This window comes from Neopsephotus bourkii, unplaced genomic scaffold (genome assembly GCF_033783945.1).
Source record: "Neopsephotus bourkii isolate Nb327-2 ecotype Australia unplaced genomic scaffold, CSIRO-AGI_Nbou_v1 NB_1820, whole genome shotgun sequence".
Lineage (NCBI taxonomy): Eukaryota > Metazoa > Chordata > Aves > Psittaciformes > Psittacidae > Neopsephotus > Neopsephotus bourkii.
This window is the reverse complement of record NW_026902293.1, coordinates 1,347,700-1,367,722: the sequence shown is the minus strand read 5'-3', so window position 1 is coordinate 1,367,722 and position 20,023 is coordinate 1,347,700. Positions and strand designations below refer to the sequence as shown.

General features: G+C 50.6%; 2 protein-coding genes and 1 long non-coding RNA gene across 3 annotated transcripts; 1 reads left to right on the top strand and 2 right to left on the bottom strand.

Moving 5' to 3' along the window:
- Nucleotides 1-446: 446 nt before the first annotated feature.
- On the bottom strand, nt 447-2,171 carry LOC133206643 (transcription factor SOX-17-like). The gene is made up of 2 exons (XM_061342776.1): nt 1,778-2,171; nt 447-1,450 (listed from the first exon to the last, which is right to left on the bottom strand). Exons 1-2 carry the CDS (start codon nt 2,073-2,075, stop codon nt 543-545), a joined length of 1,206 nt encoding a protein of 401 aa, XP_061198760.1. The 5' UTR covers nt 2,076-2,171; the 3' UTR covers nt 447-542.
- A 6,599-nt stretch (nt 2,172-8,770) lies between these two features.
- Nucleotides 8,771-10,763, bottom strand: LOC133206776 (transcription factor SOX-17-like). Its single transcript, XM_061343029.1, has 2 exons — nt 10,393-10,763; nt 8,771-10,065 (listed from the first exon to the last, which is right to left on the bottom strand). The coding sequence occupies exons 1-2, from the start codon at nt 10,688-10,690 to the stop codon at nt 9,158-9,160; spliced, it is 1,206 nt and encodes a 401-aa protein (XP_061199013.1). The 5' UTR covers nt 10,691-10,763; the 3' UTR covers nt 8,771-9,157.
- A 3,420-nt stretch (nt 10,764-14,183) lies between these two features.
- LOC133206699 (uncharacterized) lies at nt 14,184-19,514 on the top strand. The gene is made up of 3 exons (XR_009723841.1): nt 14,184-14,338; nt 16,996-17,185; nt 19,310-19,514. It is a non-coding gene; the product is annotated as an uncharacterized LOC133206699 (long non-coding RNA).
- The last annotated feature ends 509 nt before the right edge of the window (nt 19,515-20,023 follow it).

The window sequence follows — 20,023 nt, the reverse complement described above, 5'->3', positions numbered from 1 at the left end:
TAGTCGTTCAGTTATGAAATACAGCCACACCTGGGAACAAACATTTTAGGTGCTGGAGACCGTTTTAAAGCCATTGTCATGGTGAAAGAAACTGCCACACAGTATCTGCATTCATTTTACTTTCGAGCATGACTGATTTAACTGTAGATTAGTCTCCATAAAAGCCAAGCAGCCAAGAAGAATGACACATAAAAGCTGCACATAAATTTATTTTCCTGAAGTACAAAAAAAATATAAATATAGTTAAAAACAGCTAATAAAGCCGTGTTCTGGGCAAACAAGTCACAATGCTGATGGTGCAACAATGAAGAACATTTGGGCATGGAGGTAAAAAAAAGGTGAACATGTTGGCACATCAGTCTAAAACCAGTTTGACCCATGCTTTAATCTTCATGACAGTAATGTACTTCCGCCCAAACAGCGTTTGTGAAACTGTTCCGAGAAGATTCAAATAAATTACATAAACAGGAGTGGGACAGCACGCCCACCCGCAAGTCCAACCCAAGAAGAGCCGAGACGAGCCGTGTCCCCGAGAGAGGCCCTCACACGTCGGGGTAGCCGCAGTAGTACACGGCGGTGCTGGCGTCCGACACGGCCGAGGAGACGGGACCCACACCCTCGGCCACGTCGTGCCCGGCGAAGGTCAGCCCCAGCTCGGGTTTGCAGGCGAAGTGCAGGTACTGCTCGAACTCGGTGCGGTCCACCTCGCCCAGCAGCTCCTCCGGCGGCAGCTGCTCCAGCTGCTCCCGGCACGGCGCTGCCTCGGGCGGCGGCGACGGCTGCCCGACGGCCCCCGGCGGCAACGGGCCGCGCCCCGGGCCCGGCGGCTGGCACGCCTGCCCGTAGTAGGCGTGCAGCGGTGCCGGGCAGCCCAGCAGCCCCTGCAGCCCCTGCAGCGCCGGGCCCGGGCCCAGCGCCTCGCCGGGAGGCAAGTGCCGGCGCAGCGCCGCGCCCGCCGGGCTCTCGCCCGCCGCCGCCGAGTACTCGCCCGCCGCCGCCGGGTGCGGGGCGAAGCCGTAGGGCACCAGAGCGCACTCCTCCTGCAGCCCCGCCGCCAGGAACGGCGCTTCGCTCTCCGCCGTCTCCAGCGGCGACGGGTCCGGCGTCGGCAGGCTGTACCCGTCGAAGCCGGCGCCCAGCGGCGGACAGTCCCGGTAGTGGCCCACGCCCGACACCGCGTAGCCCTGCTCGCCGTAGGGCAGGCTCAGGCCCTCCACGCACATCCTGCCGCCTCTGCCGCCTGCCTCGGTGCTCAGCCCGGGCCCCGCCGGCTCCGCCAGGCCGTGCTGCAGGAAGCCGCTCTCCACCCGCTTCAGGCGCTTCACCTGCTTCCGCCGCCGCGGCCGGTACTTGTAGTTGGGGTGGTCCTGCATGTGCTGCACCCGCAGCCGCTCCGCCTCCTCCACGAACGGGCGCTTCTCAGACAGCGACAGCGCCTTCCACGATTTACCTGCGCACACGACCACCGTCAGACCGGCCGCACATGGGCGGGACTCCGCGCCCGGCCCCGACGGCGCCGCCGTCTCGTCCGCAGCCCGGCCCCGAGCCCCGCGCGGCCGCCGGCTTCGAGCTCTCGAACCCGCTCCGAGGGACCCCTGGCATATCGGGAACGCCGCACACCTGGAACCCCGGCACAACGGGAGCCCCCGGATCCCGCCCGCAGTCCGTGCCTCGACACCCACACGAGTTCCCCATTTCATGAACCCGCCCGCCGCATCCTACTACCCGCCAGTATCCCGAGCCCCCCTCCTCGCCTGCCGGCACCCCTCGCGCTCACCCAGCATCTTGCTGAGCTCGGCGTTGTGCAGGTCCGGGTTCTGCTGCGCCAGCCGCTTGCGCTCGTCCTTCGCCCACACCATGAAGGCGTTCATGGGCCGCCGGATCCGCGCCTCGCTCTTGCTCCGGCTGCCCGACGCCCCTGACGCCGCCGCCTCGCCCTTCGCCTTCGCCTCGCTCAGGGGGCTCAGCGACTCTGCCCACGGGCATGGGCCCACGGCCGGCATCATAACGGGCAACGAGCACCGCCCCTGAACCTGGTCCTCGCTGCTGGCGTACCCCGCATCGGGGCTGCTCATGTCTGGCTGCGCCGCCGGGACTGAGAGCTCCGGGGGGGGCAGCGGCTGCTCTCGTCGCTCGGACCCCGCTCGCTGCTGGCGGCCGCCGTCGCGCGGCCCTATTTGAGCGGCGACGCGGCCAATGGGGCCTCGGGGGCGGTGGCGCGGCGCCGAGCGGTGGCGGCGGCTCCCGCTGCGGGGCGGGACGTCCCCGGGGCTCCTCCCGGCGCGGCCGGCACCTGAGCAGGTAGAGGGAGCCGTGTGGGGTCCCCCTCGCCCTTACCACCAGCCTCTCCCAGCGTAGCACCGCGCCCGGGGAAGGTTCTATCCCCAACCCGCTGTCACTGTCGATGCCCGCGGCATCCTCTCCGCTCTTTCTGTCGGTGTGGCTCTCCTCCTTGGCCAGCTGGTTCCACTGAAACGCGGTGTGTGCAAAATCAAGCCAACCCTTAGTTCATCGGAACATTTAGAAAGGTTGTGAAAGTGATAGTGTATGGTTTTCCTTAGAAAGAGGTGGCTTTGGGTTTGATTTTGAAAAATATTTTTCTTACTGTATGCCTGCCATCATTGCAAACGTGGTCCTGAGAAGTGGGACACTCAATGGAAAACACCACTGAATGTGTATTGGATGTTGTTTTCCATCGTGCCGATTACACTATTTCTCACCGCACATCTGGGAAAGTTATTAGGGCCACATTCCATGCAGTTTGTGTGCCTAGATTTGTCCATGAACGAGCAGCCGAGCGAACGGCGACCTTGGCAAGAGCAGTGTGCCCCCCCCTGGGCCGTTTTACAGTTCAAAGCTCACAACATCGGTGCCTTTATCCATGCGATTACTGCCTGTTAATTAAGTATCAGGGGTGGGCAGTTACGTGGGGGATTGGGAAGAAATACTGAATAGATCGTGTCCATAATAAACCGACACGGGTGTTATTGAAGGCATCGTAGAGTTTCTTGCTCGGTCGTGTGTGGATTGAAGTCGAGACTAAGTAGTTTCAGGTTAATTCTTAAAAGAACATCAACGCTGATGTGAATTACTCAGCCTTTCGGCTTCCCTGGGGAGCACGGAAGTCCGAGAGTCGACATAAATGCCTGCAAGACGGGAAAGGGTCGGGGCAGGATAAATACTGGAGAAACGATGGAGCGGCCATTTAACGATAATGATAATGGCGATAACGATGACAGCCTGAGTTCGGACAGAACGTAGATTAACATATTTATATTTAAACGCCTGAAAGTGCAGGGAGAAATAGCTTCTCCGCTCTAGTTTTTAACAGTCAAGCACAAAGGATGACTTGTATCCTTTAAATACTCATTTTAAACTTCCCCAGTGTAAAATCAGGCAACCGTTCCATTCACTGCTGTAACCGGGAGTCGATTTTTAGTGAAAACTCTGACAACCTCAAGAGCAGGGACAGAGTCGAGGTCAGGATCAGCCTCACCGCTCCTCATCGCTTTTAGCTGACTGCCTTAAAAGCCTGGAGCCACACCGCTGCTCTTGGCGGCCGCCTCTGTCCTCCGTGCCCGCCGCTGCACCCTCTATCCCTGCTGTTCGGTAGCGGCACCTAAGGGCTACCGCGGTGCTTGGTCGCCAAGAGCGTACCAGCCCTGTTAATCGTGGAGCGGGCGTCCGCTGTCCCTTTGAGGAACGCTCTAGAGAGACTGGGCAGGACACCCGCAACCCACCCCCCGAGCATTCTGGGGCTTCCCTTAGGCGGACACAAAATGTCTCAGTCAATTAGGTTAAATGAGCACTGGCCAGGTTACGGCACCGTCCAGGAAGCGGCATCATGGCGAGATGTGAGCTGCGTCATGCCATTCCCTCACGGTATGTCAAAAGTCAACAGTGTGAGCTCCTAGGACTTGTCCCGTAAAGCGGCTCCACTGTGCATCATCGTCACCGGCACCTCCCCCGAGCAGGTACGGGTGATTTCCGAGAGCCCAAAATAAAATCACAGAATCGTTTGGTTTGGAAGGGACCTTAAAGATCATCTAGTTCCCACTATGGGCAGGGACACCTACACCTGCCATTAGACCAGGTTGCCCAAAGCCCAATCCAGCCTGGCCTTGAGCACTGCCGGGGATGGGGCAGCCACAACTTCTCTGAGCAACCTGTTCCAGTGTCTCATCACCCTCATAGGGAAGAATTTCTTCTTAATGTCTAATCTGAATCTGCCTCTTTCAGATTAAAGCCATTTCTTCTTGTCCTATCAACTACATGCCCGTGTAAAAAGTCCCTCTCCAGATTTCCTGTAGTTCAACCTTACATGCTGTAAGCTGCTCTGAAGTCTCCCCAGAGCCTTCTCTTTTCCAGGATGGACAACCCCAACTCTCAGCCTCTTCACAAGAAAGGTGTTCCAGACCTCTCTCTGGCCATTTTTGTGGACCTCCTCTGGACTCTCTCAAGTAGATCCAGAGGTTTCAAATACGGATTCAGCAGCATAAAGGAAGGACATTAGGAGAGGCGGCGGATAAATCACCTACTCCTCAAAACAAAGTTTCAGAAATAATATAAGGGTGTAATTGAGCCCGTTCCTCAGCCGTGGGAAGCCAGAAGCGGCGGGGGACAGGGCTGTGCGGGGTGGGGAGAGGATCGTGCGGTCTGTGCTGGCAGCTCCGGGGCCGGGCGGTTCCGCGCCCCTCGGGGCACGCACAGGAAACAGGTAACCCGCCTTTCTCCTTCGTGTAACCTGTCCTTTTACAGGGTAGAAACTGCTTATTCCCTACAGCGTAGGAGTCGCTTAAATTCCTTTTATTTTTGTCTTTGGAAGATGTAGGCTTTGTGGTTGTTTTTTTTTTGTTTGTTTGTTTTGTTTTGTTTTGTTTTGTTTTGTTTCTTGTTTTGGTTGTTGTTTGGCTGGTTTGTGGTTTGTGGTGTTGTTTTTTTTTTTTTTTAAATCCCAAAACAGAGGATATATTCAGCTGCAGCCAAGCTAGAGAGAAGTCATTCAGCAGTCAACAGGAACAAGGAAAATTACACAGCATTTGCTCTGGAGCAGGATTCGCATTTAGTTGAAATCTCCTTGTGCCGCAGACCTCCTGTGAGCTTCTGAGTTAATCTTTCAGGGTAAAACACATACAGTTAAAGTATCATCTGTGAGAGTGGTGAGACACTGGGATAGATTGCCCAGAGAAGCTGTGGCTGCTCCATCCCTGGCAGTGTTCAAGGACAGGTTGGATGGGGCTTTGAGCAACATGGTCTAATGTAAGGGGTTCCTGCTCGTGGCACGGGGGTAGGAGCTAGATGATCTTCAAGGTCCCTTCCAGCACAAACCATCCTGTGATTCTATGATTCCGTGATAAAAGAGTATCAGTCGTCAAGAAGACTTGATGGACCACCACACTGCATTAGATGAGGAACCACATGCCGTATTTAAGAGCTTCTATTCAAAGAGAAGGTGAAAGAAACTGTCTACTTCTTGCAGATGGGAAGCTGCAGCGGAGAAATAGAGCTCTGATCTTGCAGGCATTTAATTAGTGAACACGTTAATTGCCTATTTAACGTTAAGCAAATGTGATTATGTACATCCTGGATTTCACAGTCCCGTCTGTAACACATTACTCGGCACAGCAGCGCCGTGGTGGTAACCCACTGTTGAGCCCCAATGCACACCACTGTCTCAGTACAAACCTCAAGGGGAGCCCATCAGCAGTTCTCCTGGGCGATTTGTTCCGAAACAACACCTAAATAAGTAAAACTTATCTAGAAAGAGAAATTCTGCAGCCTATGGATTACTCTTTTTCTAGTTCGAAAAGCACGCAACTACCAGAAACGAACAACGGGCATAAATCTGCCCCAAAGCTAATGCTGGTTTCTCAGAGCACAGCACTGCCGCTTCCTGACATTTACAGTCCAGCTACCCCCATTATTGAGTGAGGGTTCATTCTCACCACCTTACTTCTCCCTGCCAGCTGCCCCGTACAGACGAATCCTGAACTCGTTTCAATTCAGCGACTTTGAAGACTCTTTCCGTCAGCTGAGGCCTACCGACTCTTCTACCGACAAACCTAAGGAGGAAAGGGAACACACACACGAAAAGGAAAAAGAAAATGAAAAAGAAAATAAATAGGGAAAGGACTCCAACTGCAGTGTGACACCCACATAAGGAGCTTGTTGGAAAAAAATCGAGATCCGAGTACGGACCCCTTGCAACACGAGGAACTGCTAAAACAGTGACTCAAAAAAACCGAGCTGGACACCGTTTGGGCCCGAGTGGCCCCGGGGAGCTGCAGGGAAAGAGCACTCCTTGTCCCTAGGGGAAGGGGCCTGAGGCGCTGCCTTGCTAAAGTGCAACTGGGGGGCGGCTGTGTTGGCAAGGCTGGAGAGGCGTTTTGAAGGTGTCACCCTTACTTTTGGGAGTCAACCAGAACCACTAAACGCAGAGCAGATGCGGTTCCGGGAAGCGGTGCGGTTCCGGGACAGCAGCGGCAGAGCCCGGCCCTGCACAGGGGGCGGCAGTGAGGAAGCCGCGGGGCACTTTGCTTCTCCGCCCCCACTTGCAGCCTTCTTCCGCCTCCTGCCGGGGAAGCAACCACTTCCCCCACGCCAACACCGGAGCCGAGCCCTGGGAAGAGGTCATCAGCCGGGTTTGGGTCCTCTTAATACCCAATTACCAGAGGCATTCAGGGGACGTGCGGAAGGTTTAATGTTTTCAGAAGGGCTGCAGGGCAGATTTGGGTGAGCATCATCCAGAGTTGGAAAGTCAAGACACACCCTATGGAAAAGCGGGGCTGGGACGGAGCTTCAGAAAAATTTGCTCCATACGTATTGGCAGTGCATAAGCCTGCCGCATTTTTGATGTGCTATGGAAGGGTCAGGGAAGAAGGGAGTTCTTCTCAAGGGAAGGACTACACTTCTACACGCAAGAATTAGATTTTAATCTGCAAAAGCTGTGGGCTAAGGGTTGTTGTAAGATCTACCTATGCAATACAAACCGGTTGGCACCCAGGACTGCTGTGCTGGGCAACCCTTTTCCCAAAACCCATGCCTTTATTCAACACTATTTATTGCCAGCCACTTCAGGTATTATCATTAATCAAAGGCAAGTAGAAGGTTTTCGACCTTTGTCATGAGCCCACTGACAGTTTCAAGTTCTCTGCAGCTTCCAGTTGTCCAGCAAGTTGGGATGAAGAAGAAAGGAGAGGAGCAAAACCTGCACCTAAGTGAAAAACGGCAAGAAATGGTGGCCAAACTTATCAAAAGCATGGTAATGATTGATTTCCAACACCAACTAAAGTGATTTTCCTTCAGAAAATCGTGTGTGAAAAAGGCAAACGAATTTAATTCAATCCTGTAGGTTAAAAACATATGATAAAAGGAAAATTCACCCAATATGAAACATAATTTCTCATGCGTATTTCTTTACTGGATTTACGTGTCTGTGTTTAGGAGCACCTTTTCCAAATTTAACGTATCAAGCAGACATCTAATGACCTTGCCCTGAGCTACCATCTCATACAGGAGTACATCGGTTTTCTGCAGTACACATAGAGGAGTGAAGACGGTGGCAGGGTGGGTATTTAAGGTGTACCTTCTGGAACAAAGCTGTTTGAGAATCTAGAGGCTAGACTTGACAGAACACTAAGGGTCTGAACTCATTTTAATTCAACACTACTAATAGTATGCAGTTGCCAGCGAGGCAATGCTCGAATTTCACTGAGCGAGGCAGTCGGCATCTGAGGCTGTACACGCTGTTTCATCTGTCACCAGTACAAACATCAGCCTCTTTAAAGTTATGTGAAAGCGTCCCCAATTGAATTTCCCTTTCTTGTGGAAGACAGGTTAATCAGTGGGCAAGTCTGCCACTTCGGGCCTGGCCCCCTCCTCCCAGGACTCAGCTCCACAACTTTATCTGAGGAAGCAAACGACCCAGATGATTGCTCCCTCCGATTTCAGTAATGAACAGCACGAATTTATCAGTCCAACCCCACAGCTGGACTCGGTCCTGACACTAGAATCTTGCCCCTCCTTCTCCCCTCCCTCTGCCACGGAAGTTTAACTGCAGGATGCATATTTGTCAGCCTCAAAGATGTTTCTATTTATAGTCGTGATGAGGCAATTTGAAGGATTACTTTAGGAAGGCAAAGGTAAGACTCTGAGGTAGAGCTTAAGGAGCCGCTGCGGGAGGTGCCCGAGGGGGCTGCCCCTCCCCAGCCTCCCCCTTCACAGACTCGTGTCGAAATTTTTCACCTACTTTTAGCACCGACTTACTGCTGTCGTTCAAGCACAGCAGAGGTGTGCTGCCCCCACGGCCAGCCTGCTCCGGGCAGCTCCCCGGACACGGCACACAGGCTCGCCGGGGAGGTGCTTCAATGACCGGGAGCTTCGCTGGCCATTTCAGCGAGGAGCTGTTCTTGATGGCATACCATGTGTCCACGGTTACATTAAAAACAGACCCAAACTTCAACCTATTTCGGTAAGATCATTTTTACACAGTTTTTACACTTCAGCTATAAAATAGGTCGCCCTTTTTATTAATTCTTAACTTAATTCATATTAATCAACAATGTGAGAAACCACCAAATAAAGAACAGCGTGAAGTAGACACTTTCTGAACCCTTGAAATTTTGTTTATCATTTGAGCAAGAGGGATGGAAGAAGATTGTCTACAGAGAGGGTGACGGGACCGAATGCTTAGTGCAAGGGACATTAGTAAAAGTAGTTTAAAAAGCAACAGTGATGGACCACAAAGTACGATATCATCTCTTAGAGGAGATATCAGCGACCAGTTTTATTATTTCCCTTTTATTTGTAAAAGTGCAAAATTATTCTGTACAAATCCAACATATAAAACCCAGCACTCTGTACAAGATTACAAAAGCATGTGGATCTCTAACAAGATCTCAGACTCTGTATTCCACGTGTGTTACTAACATGATTCCACAGCAGGAACAGTTTGACATGGCACTGTCAGAAGGCGGTGGTAAAACCTGCACCACCTGGACAGTGAAACGGCGCGTCACTTTAAACCTCGAGCAGGTCGCTGATACCCTGTCAGTCCTCAAGATTCAAATAAATTACATAAATAGGAGTGGGGCCGGGCGCCCACCCGCAAGTCCAACCCAAGAAGAGCCGAGACGAGCCGTGTCCCCGAGAGAGGCCCTCACACGTCGGGGTAGCCGCAGTAGTACACGGCGGTGCTGGCGTCCGACACGGCCGAGGAGACGGGACCCACACCCTCGGCCACGTCGTGCCCGGCGAAGGTCAGCCCCAGCTCGGGTTTGCAGGCGAAGTGCAGGTACTGCTCGAACTCGGTGCGGTCCACCTCGCCCAGCAGCTCCTCCGGCGGCAGCTGCTCCAGCTGCTCCCGGCACGGCGCTGCCTCGGGCGGCGGCGACGGCTGCCCGACGGCCCCCGGCGGCAACGGGCCGCGCCCCGGGCCCGGCGGCTGGCACGCCTGCCCGTAGTAGGCGTGAAGCGGTGCCGGGCAGCCCAGCAGCCCCTGCAGCCCCTGCAGTGCCGGGCCCGGGCCCAGCGCCTCGCCGGGAGGCAAGTGCCGGCGCAGCGCCGCGCCCGCCGGGCTCTCGCCCGCCGCCGCCGAGTACTCGCCCGCCGCCGCCGGGTGCGGGGCGAAGCCGTAGGGCACCAGAGCGCACTCCTCCTGCAGCCCCGCCGCCAGGAACGGCGCTTCGCTCTCCGCCGTCTCCAGCGGCGACGGGTCCGGCGTCGGCAGGCTGTACCCGTCGAAGCCGGCGCCCAGCGGCGGACAGTCCCGGTAGTGGCCCACGCCCGACACCGCGTAGCCCTGCTCGCCGTAGGGCAGGCTCAGGCCCTCCACGCACATCCTGCCGCCGCTGCCGCCTGCCTCGGTGCTCAGCCCGGGCCCCGCCGGCTCCGCCAGGCCGTGCTGCAGGAAGCCGCTCTCCACCCGCTTCAGGCGCTTCACCTGCTTCCGCCGCCGCGGCCGGTACTTGTAGTTGGGGTGGTCCTGCATGTGCTGCACCCGCAGCCGCTCCGCCTCCTCCACGAACGGGCGCTTCTCCGACAGCGACAGCGCCTTCCACGATTTACCTGCGCACACGACCACCGTCAGACCGGCCGCACACGGGCGGGACTCCACGCCCGGCCCCGACGGCGCCGCCGTCTCGTCCGCAGCCCGGCCCCGAGCCCCGCGCGGCCGCCGGCTTCGAGCTCTCGAACCCGCTCCGAGGGACCCCTGGCATATCGGGAACGCCGCACACCTGGAACCCCGGCACAACGGGAGCCCCCGGATCCCGCCCGCAGTCCGTGCCCCGACACCCACCCGAGTCCCCCATTTCATGAACCCGCCCGCCGCATCCTACTACCCGCCAGAATCCCGAGCCCCCCTCCTCGCCTGCCGGCACCCCTCGCGCTCACCCAGCATCTTGCTGAGCTCGGCGTTGTGCAGGTCCGGGTTCTGCTGCGCCAGCCGCTTGCGCTCGTCCTTCGCCCACACCATGAAGGCGTTCATGGGCCGCCGGATCCGCGCCTCGCTCTTGCTCCGGCTGCCCGACGCCCCTGACGCCGCCGCCTCGCCCTTCGCTTTCGCCTCGCTCAGGGGGCTCAGCGACTCTGCCCACGGGCATGGGCCCACGGCCGGCATCATAACGGGCAACGAGCACCGCCCCTGAGCCTGGTCCTCGCTGCTGGCGTAGCCCGCATCGGGGCTGCTCATGTCTGGCTGCGCCGCCGGGACCGAGAGCTCCGGGGGGGCAGCGGCTGCTCTCGTCGCTCGGACCCCGCTCGCTGCTGGCGGCCGCCGTCGCGCGGCCCTATTTGAGCGGCGACGCGGCCAATGGGGCCTCGGGGGTGGGGACACCGGGCGGTGGCGGTGGCGGCGGCGGCGGCTCCCGCTGCGGCGTGGGGCGGCCCCGGGGCTCCTCCCGGCGCGGCCGGCACCTGAGCAGGTCGAGGTTCTGTGTGCCCAGTACTGCCCCCTCCCCGTGGAACTGTGAGGGGGATCGTCCGTGTGAACCCACAGCGCATTCGTAAACGGCGCTCGGAGCTCATTCCCGCTCTCATGGTGGCCGCAGAGAATGGCCCGCCGCGGTCCTCCGCTACCGGCATGTCTTCAGGTAGATACCCACCGGTTACCTGCCCAACCAGAAAAGAAGAACCCTCACCAGGGGGAACGTGACAATGGTGGAAGATTCAGACTGCTTCCATCAGGAGCCAGATACCCTGTAACTCCCGGAGTGATACAGGCGGCTCCCTTGGTGGGCCGGCTTGGAAAGGGACTGGGGAAGGATAAGAGCAGCCATCACCCTGCAGCCTCTTGCCTTCTGGTGCACCTTAACGAATTTCACCTCGAAAGCTCTAAAAGATGTAGGGTAGGGTACTGTATCCACCGTAAAGCCTATGAAATACATCCGATCTCACTTCTTCATACTTCATAATAAAGTTACTCAGTATCTGCCAGAAGTGCAAATATTTACTATATGTAGGGTAAACTGACCTGATTATTTTTTACGTGGGCTTTGCAACAGGCGTTGCTTACTGCATTGCCTTCTTCAGGAGCTCTCATTTGTCCACCTAAACAAACTGTAAACAGAAACAGAGGCTTGAAAAGTGTCCTTCACTTCAGAATAAACACAAATTCTATATCGCTATCATTTATGTTATTTTTTCCGCACACAAACCAATGCAAAATACGGCGTTTTCACGGGCGCTCTGTTTAATATTTGCACTGTTATGTGATGCTATTAAATGCATAGACGCTTATTTGAGAAAGAGCCGAGCTCTAAACTGAAGATCAAAGCGGTTTATTTGGTTAAGGACACCGTTGTTTGGGTGGCCACTTCGAACAAATAAACCAAGATTGTAAGGATCCTTATGAAATGTAATGAATGAAAACAGCATCACCATTCACTTACTCTAACATTGAAAATGCCGGTTTGGGCAGAGTAAAACCCGCTCCTTTACATTTGACAGCCAGTCAAGTGTATTCCCAACATATCCTAAATATTCTAAATATTTTCCAATATCCTACGAAGAAGAAAACCTCAGCGGCGTTCGGTACCTGCCCAAGACAAACACCGGGACGACAATTCCGGCGGCACTTGTGCATTCACGCTTTCTGCTTCCCCCTGTTTGTTAGATTATAATATATACAGCCTATATATTTCCAACCTAATGGTAACCCTGTATTTATCCTTGTTGCTACAAGCCGAAACCATTGCCAAAATTCTGGTAGCTGCCTAAAATCAAGCAGAGAGCAGGTTTTAGTATTATTTTCCCCTTCCCCCGTCGAAGGGGAAACGAGGGGCAGCGATCACAGAACTCTGCTTTTCTTCTGTCAGATGCTATGAAAAACAGCGGAGGCGAAAACAATGTTTCTACACATATGGATGTATAAATTGACCTCATACAAGTATTTAACTACCCCATTCTTGCAAAAGTATAATGCGTTCAAAACCGACTGTGAAAGAAACACATCTGGACGTGTTCCGCTTGCAAACCGACCGTCAACACAGAGCTGTCAAAAATAACCAGGAACGCTTTTAAGGAATTAAATGTTTTGGGTTTTTTTTCTATTAGTTTTCAGTCCCTCTCCTTTGGGGGCCTTAGGGCACCCCTTAGGCTGGTGCGCCAGTGATTTTGGTTTTATGGCTGAGGCAGTGATATTTCCCGATCCGACGTACAAGGACGCAGAACCGCAGGGTATGACACACACGGCCGGTACCCAGAGAAAACGCTGAATTTACCAGAATTCGAATCGCGTCTGAAGCAAATTCCCGCAGGAGAATTTGTGTGTGTGTGTGTTTTTCCCTGCTGTGAACAGAACACTCAGTTGAGGGGGAAAGCGGGATAACTCCCAAGCGAAGCAAAACCCCAGAGGGTCACAACGCGCTGCCCGGGAGAGCTTGGTCCCTTTCCTAGTTCACACCGTGTTACTGACCCGGCCAAAACCGGCTGCCTTGGATTTTTTCAACCTTTTATTTCTTATTAAAACGCCGAACTGTCCCTTTCACTCTACTGAACAGGAACACTTTCGGCAGGCAAGGGAACAAATCCTGCAAGAGCTAGTACTGGAAAAGTTCAGCGGGTCAAGGGACCTCTTGCAAACACGGTTTACAGCAGTTTGGGGGCTGTCACTTCCAGCATAAAAGAAAATGTTTTTCTATATAATGAACACGAGGCAGTAAACTAAGTCAACTGCCCTGACTTTGTTCGGCAGATTTGTGCAAACCGTTTCTACAGCTCATTGATCTGGGATCAAAGAAAGAAAGGTGTGTTTTGAATCGAAGCCGAGAAAGTAAAAGCTCCTTCTTTTGTACAGAAATTACGGCAGTTTGTGACCCTTTCAGTGCCTCTGGCGTCATAAGTAGATGATCTCACATATTTTCTCGATTTCTGTTTTGACTCTTTAGGGATTTTTGAACAGTAACATTAAAACACCCCTCACAGCACTGGCTCCCACTGTGGTTGCGCTCTCCACTTCCACCGCGCTTCCCTGAGGCGTTTACTGAAGAGCTTCGCCTGACCGCTCTTCGTCAGCGTTTACTGAAGAGCTCCCGAAACCTTCGTGGTCGCACGACTCCTGGGGTCATTCGTGAACTTTCCCAACCTAACAATGCCGCCGGGAGTTCATCGTCCTGATTTATTGACCTTTTAAACCCGGCGGGGCACGGCGCGGGGATCCTCCGGCCAGAGATGTGTTTCTATTTCAGGTCGGCTGCGGCCCGCGGTGTTGGAAGTGGTGCTCCCGGCGTTATCAGAGCCGACCACAAATGCCACATGAAAAGCAGCAAACATCCGGAGGGCTTCCTGCAAACCGAGCAGTTTCTCAAGACAAGAGCCAACCCCCCCCCCTTTTTTTTTATTTTTTTATTTTTTTAAACGTGTGTTTAAAGGCAACACGCTTTGCCTCTTTAAAGCAGCTCAAAACCACTAAATGAAACCAGCCCAGCTCGATAACGCTGCATAGGGCAAGAAATCCCCCGAATGAAGGCTTGGCGGGACTTTGAGTTAGGAAAGTGTGTGTACCACGGAGGTCCTGCTCAGGAATGACTCTACAGGGAAGTAATAGTCCCCAATCAAATAGTTACTGCTTCTCATGAGTTAGTTTTATCTGCAAATTGCATTCTACCAAACGGACCCCAAACCCCAAACCAGCAAAAACTTGCCTCTCACAACCAGAGCGAGAACGCTGTGGTGGAAGCCCGCACATCGCCAGGGCTGAGCGGCTGCTGGGTGAGACAATACCCTGGGCCAGCCGCCGATCCCGCACAACGCGCTACCTGCAGCTGTGCGCGGCTGCGCTACGCTGCGGAAGCTGCTGTGTCCCCGCGTGTTAGGGCTGAAGGGCGTTTCCCACTCCAAGGTAAGAGCGCTTTTGCCTCCAGGTGGACACGAGTGGGGTTCCCCCCACGCCGAACCACCCGCTCCGGGCAGCAGGTTGGAGGCGAGACGGCCCCTCCGCTGCAGCCGGCGGGCTTGGGGCCGGGGCAGGCAGGGCAGGACTTCCCTGAGGGGCTGACAGCTGTCCCGCTGCCCTCTCTGTGCCGCCTGGGCGAGCTCCAGAACCGATCGGACTGGAGGCACTGAGAGATGCCGTTCATTTATCCGCAGAGGGGCTCCGTCTCAAGCAGACACCCTGGGGTCGGTGCAGGGACGGCAGTGCTGTCCCTTTAGCCGGACACAGCTGAGCGCACGGGAGGATGCAGAGTCCTGGACCACCTTCCCATTCTCCTATCCTTTTTTCTCTGTGCTAGGAAATACTTTATACATATACAAATACAAAACCGACATCTTGACATCTGTCGTTCTTCCAAGTACACAGGGGCACGTACCATGTGTGACTGCACTGAAAGACACAAAATTTCCTTGTCTGAAGGAAATGGCTTTTCTGTGAAGCTACTGAGCTTTTGCACCTCTGCTGAACTCTGGCAGTGCCCAGTATGTGGAGCTGAGGTGCTGGGGAGGAGAGAACCTCCACCGTGCCTGCTCCTAGGAAGGAGTTAACTGTGCCGCCGGCGGGACTGCTTGGGCTTGGGTTTGGCTTTCATGCGGCTGCAACGCCTTCCCTACATCAGTCTGAAAACATAAATCATATGTATGGGAATCAACGGGAAATGGCATGTTTAACTCACACGAGTGCGAGGTACTTCTGTAATATCTATTCCAGTTAGACAATACGTGGACCCAAACAAATTCTGATAAAATCACCGGTAAACGCTTCTCGGTTTAAATTACATTGAAAGGAAGCCTAGAAATAGCATTTTCCTCAGACTGCTAAGAATGCAACCTAGATCTGAGTCTCATCACACGTTACACTCATAAATACTCCTTTAACATAAAGATTAATTATTGAGGCTAAGATCACAGACCTGTTGCGTTTTCCTCTGTAACATGAAATTCCAACAATTTGGTTACACAAGGATATTCTGATTTCGGTACCCCTCAGTTTAAGAATTAGTCACAAAGGACCACAAAGCAGTGCAATAGCCGGAGTGAAATAAACTCCCCAATACTGAATTTCCAAGAACAGAAATCCTGTTAGTTTTCATACTTAGGCACAAAGAAGTTTTGTTTGGTTTTTTTTTTTTTTTTTAAAAAAAAAAAGAGAGAAGAAAGAAAAACCTGCTTTATACAATGCTGGAGCCACTCCAAAAGATCAGGGATCTGGACTAAACAATTTGGCCTAGCCTCTCCTTATACTTATGCTGGTTTTATGTCAGCAGAGCTACTGCAGAGTTGTGCTAATGCAAGATTTATTCTGACATGCTAAATGCTAAAGTGACAGCTCAGCAAAGGACAAGTCACGTAACTGTACTATTAAAAAGCTGACCCTAGTTACACTGAAGTGAAAAAGATTTGTTCATTGGCATCACTCAGCTTCCAGAATATCCTTAACAAGGCCAGAAGAATGAATATCAAAAGATATTCTCTAGAAGGTAGGCTCTCCTACCATATATAACACTACTTCAGTCTTGTAATGTATATCTGTATGTTGCTCTTTTTAGTAGGCAGCAATACTTCTCAGCAGTTTCAAAGTGCAAAGTTCTTGGTCTTTAGCCAGAATTAAGCTGTTATGTTAGACAAATGAGAAAGTAGCTCAGCCTGGAGCTGGGCAGTGACTGCTCCAGCATGCCAATTCGTTAGGGTCACGGAAGAGATGAGCTAGGATTTTAGCATGTGGAAATAATCCTACACTATCAGTTTAACAGAAGTTAGTGATACTAAAAAAACTATTAAATGACTAAATCCATACGTCAGTGGCTTGCCATCTGCTGTTCTGATGAAGCAGCAGTGTTGAACAAGTAAGATCAAAGAGTAATTAAGAATGGATTTAAATCCTCAACACCACTAAACCTGAATAAATAAAACCTTCCAAGATGGACAATATGATACATTTATTTTTAAATATATTGCCAACCCCTGAAATAAGACAGTGGTAATGTTGTTTGAAAATACTTGTTCAGTTACACCACCTAAAAGGGCATTTGCTATAACCAAAAGATATGAACACAAAGTTTGATGCTGGTTTTGCAAATCAAAACATCAAATTGATTAAGGCTGTCATTTGAAAATTTGCCCGGTGGAAATGCTCTGGATTTTCACTGTACCTTTGCAATTGCATTCCATGATTAAGTGCACTACAACTTTTGATATCGGACAATTACCTAGATAAATAGACTACCAAAAGGAAAAACCAGGCAGTTGGGAACTTTGAGAAATGAACTTGGCTTCATTTCCTGATGGCTGCAGCTGTGTGGTTTTCTCATATTTATTTTCCTTGAGTACTCTTAATGCATAAAGTGATTTTTAATTTTTATATTAATTATTTTAATATTAATTTAGGATTTTAATATAAATTAATATTCCAGTGATGTTCCATTGAAACATCATATAAAGTTGCAGACTGTAAGAAAACACCTGCACATCTTCCAAATCCAAAGCAGCAAATCTGATCCTGTTTCTAACCCATTTTACCAAACTTGCACCATTTTCAGTGGCAGACATCTGCTTGCTTTACAGGGCACAATGAAGTCTACAGTTTCTCTGCCTAGAATGCATTAATATTGAAGATTCTGAACACCTTTGACTACCACTGAGCCATGAGAGAGAAAGGAAGAGCCCCTCATGGGATCATGTCTGACACAGCTGGCAACTAAATGTGAAAGACAACTAAGCTGCAGAAAGCTCCAAGCTAGGTTGAAGAATGCAGGTTGGTTTGGGTGGTTTTTTTTTGGTTTTGTTTTTTTTTTTGATCCAGTCGTTATTACTTGGGCTTGATATACGTTTAGAATTATCTAGCTGTGGTTCAGCAGTCACACTTATTTTACTTTCGTGGCTTATTTCTGTTTGAATCAAACCTAAGACTGAAAGTCCCCCTTCCTCCTGCTTTGTTCCCTTAACATCACCTTTTTATCTTCACAACAGCCTTTGAAGGGTATTTACTGAAAGGATGAGAGAGCAGTTATCACACAGAACTGAAAACTTAAAAAAAACCAAACCAACAGACCCAGGAATTTCAATAAACTTACTCCGTAGTTAGATCAAGAACTGGAGATCCTCATTCCTCCTGCAAACAACCTGTAAGATCTAAGACGATTTCTACCCAGCTGTCTCCAGTTTACCAGTCCCATTCAGATAGGATGCCTGTTTAATGGGGTCTAGATTTAAATGTGAGAACATTCAATTTAGAAACCTTGCTTCAATGTCAAACTTAATGACCTTCTCAGTCAAAAGTTTAGGAGACTGTTTATGTAGTTCCCAGATGTACCATGTTGACAGCCCTCTACCATTAAGGTCTGGAGGTACCTGAATTAATGAAGCAAAATGGATGACTACAGAGCTTTAATTTCTGGTTTTACATGTTTATAAATATAAGTGCTACAAAATCAAAGCATATTCGTGGGTTGTTTTTTTATCAGACCTGCATCCTGCAAAAAATACAGGTAGTATGTTGCTCAGCACAAGATAAACCGAAAAATGCCTAAGAAATATTAACCATTTACACTGGTGATTTGCTAAGGCCAGAGCTGGAACTGAAGCACACCAAAATTACCCTACACAACTGCAGCCAGTCTCCTGCTTTCCCTCCTATTTAGTGAAAAATGGCAAGATTTACTATTGCAAGCCCTATGCCACTTCAGGGAACAAAGACAATGAATGAGTACTGTCGGTTGCTAGCAATACTTTAGGTGCCAGTGTATGTGGGTGCTCAAGTACTGCGGTAGTCCATTTAAAATGAAGCCAAGACAAACTACCTAGGTAGTTCAGTTGACAACCACTCAACCACTCACCAGAGGGAGCCCATTTTCATCAAAAGCCAACATTTGTAGTAAGGCCAACCTGCTACCTGCTGGGGCATCAGGACTACCCCTCTAATAACGTTGCAGCTGCTGGAGCAGTAGCTGCCAGCTAAGGGAGTCATGGAGACATACCATGAACAGGAAAGCACAGAGCTCTAAAGGATTTTGTAGCTGCTTGATTAATACTTTCTGCAGTATGGAAGGTAATTTAATGAAAAAGATGCTGCCTTTCAAACGGAACATTTCAGAGGGAAGCCAGTCATGTATCTGCAGCATGTCACTGACAGTTGTAGACATTTTATGTTGTCCTAAGTAGCCTTCTCAACTCTGTTATATGTGATATATTGCTGTTGAATACTTCAAGGTAGGTTCTTGCAAGAGAAGTATTACTTTTTCAATAGAAAAATAAACATTTTTCAAAGAAAGACACTTCTCACTTTCTCTTTCCCCAAGAGGAAGAGCCAGCCTTCTAATGCATTAGCAATTCTCACATATCCTTTAAAGACCAGCTGAAGAAACTAGAATAATTTAACTCACATTGCAACTAAGCACAGAAAAAAAGCCTGATCTCACAGCCAACACTAGAACATGTCCTGTTCAGGAAGGACCTGCAGCTCCTTCCAGGGCCAGACTGTTTGTGCACACTCACTGTTTGGAACAAGGCATAATATAGAGGCTTCTTGGCAGCTTCCAGAACCTGACAGAGCTGCAAAAGTTGGTTTTTTTTTTTTTTTTTTTGTTTTAATCTTAGGCCAGCTAAACAAAAGATCCGTTTAGCAGTAAAACTATGCTGCTGCCTATCTAAACAGGAAAACCTTGCTAGTGAAGATGAAATTACATCAGCAAGCATGTGTTTCTGGCACTATAAGATTACCTACTCTTGCATACCTCCTGATATCTGTCCTTTTTTTGCCTTCAATGTCCTGAAATATTATGAAGTTGCTACTTTTGCTTTTAGTGTCTTCCTTGTTCTTTACATGTCTGTTTCTTAATTCCCAATTAATAGATTTCCTCTTCAATTTTCCTTTTTGCAGATAATCCTAGCCAGCAGTCAGTAGATGCCACAGCACAGACCTGACCTCCTGATAGGTAAACATCGAGCCCCACTGACTATCTGCTTTCTATAAAAAGTAAATCTACCTGTTTAATCACTTTTTGTTGGGGGTGTGTAGGTTTTTGAATCTCCCTTTTCCAACAGTGCAGCCACACATTCTTTGGCCACTTCACAGACTACTCAATAGCAAATCCAAGCAACAAAGTTCTGATCTGGGTAAGTGATAGTTGTACATAAATTGTTAATTAATAGTTGTATGAATTATTTTGAACCAACTCTCAGGATTTTCTTTGCATCCCGTAGCTTCGGAAACATTTTGAAGTATAGTCAGCTCATTTGTACTTAAATATGTGGTTAAATAACTAAAGCTGGATATATCACCTCTCTTTGCAAGGCTTCCATACTAATGGAGGCTCACTGGCCCATCAACTTTCTCTAACTAGATACTAAATCTTAACACAGCACTGGCTAGACACTAGCCTATCAGAAACTCACTTTACAGGAGCAGGTTCAGAGATTAATATGAAGTTGGAACAAGTAGATAAGATAAAGTTACTCAGTTACTAAATTTTATACAGACATAAGTATGGAATCTGCGGAATCCCTTTGACAGATGCATACAGGGTTTATCTTTACATCTCAAGAAATCCCTCGCTGCTAAGCACACAAAATGGTAAAATATTCAATACATTTT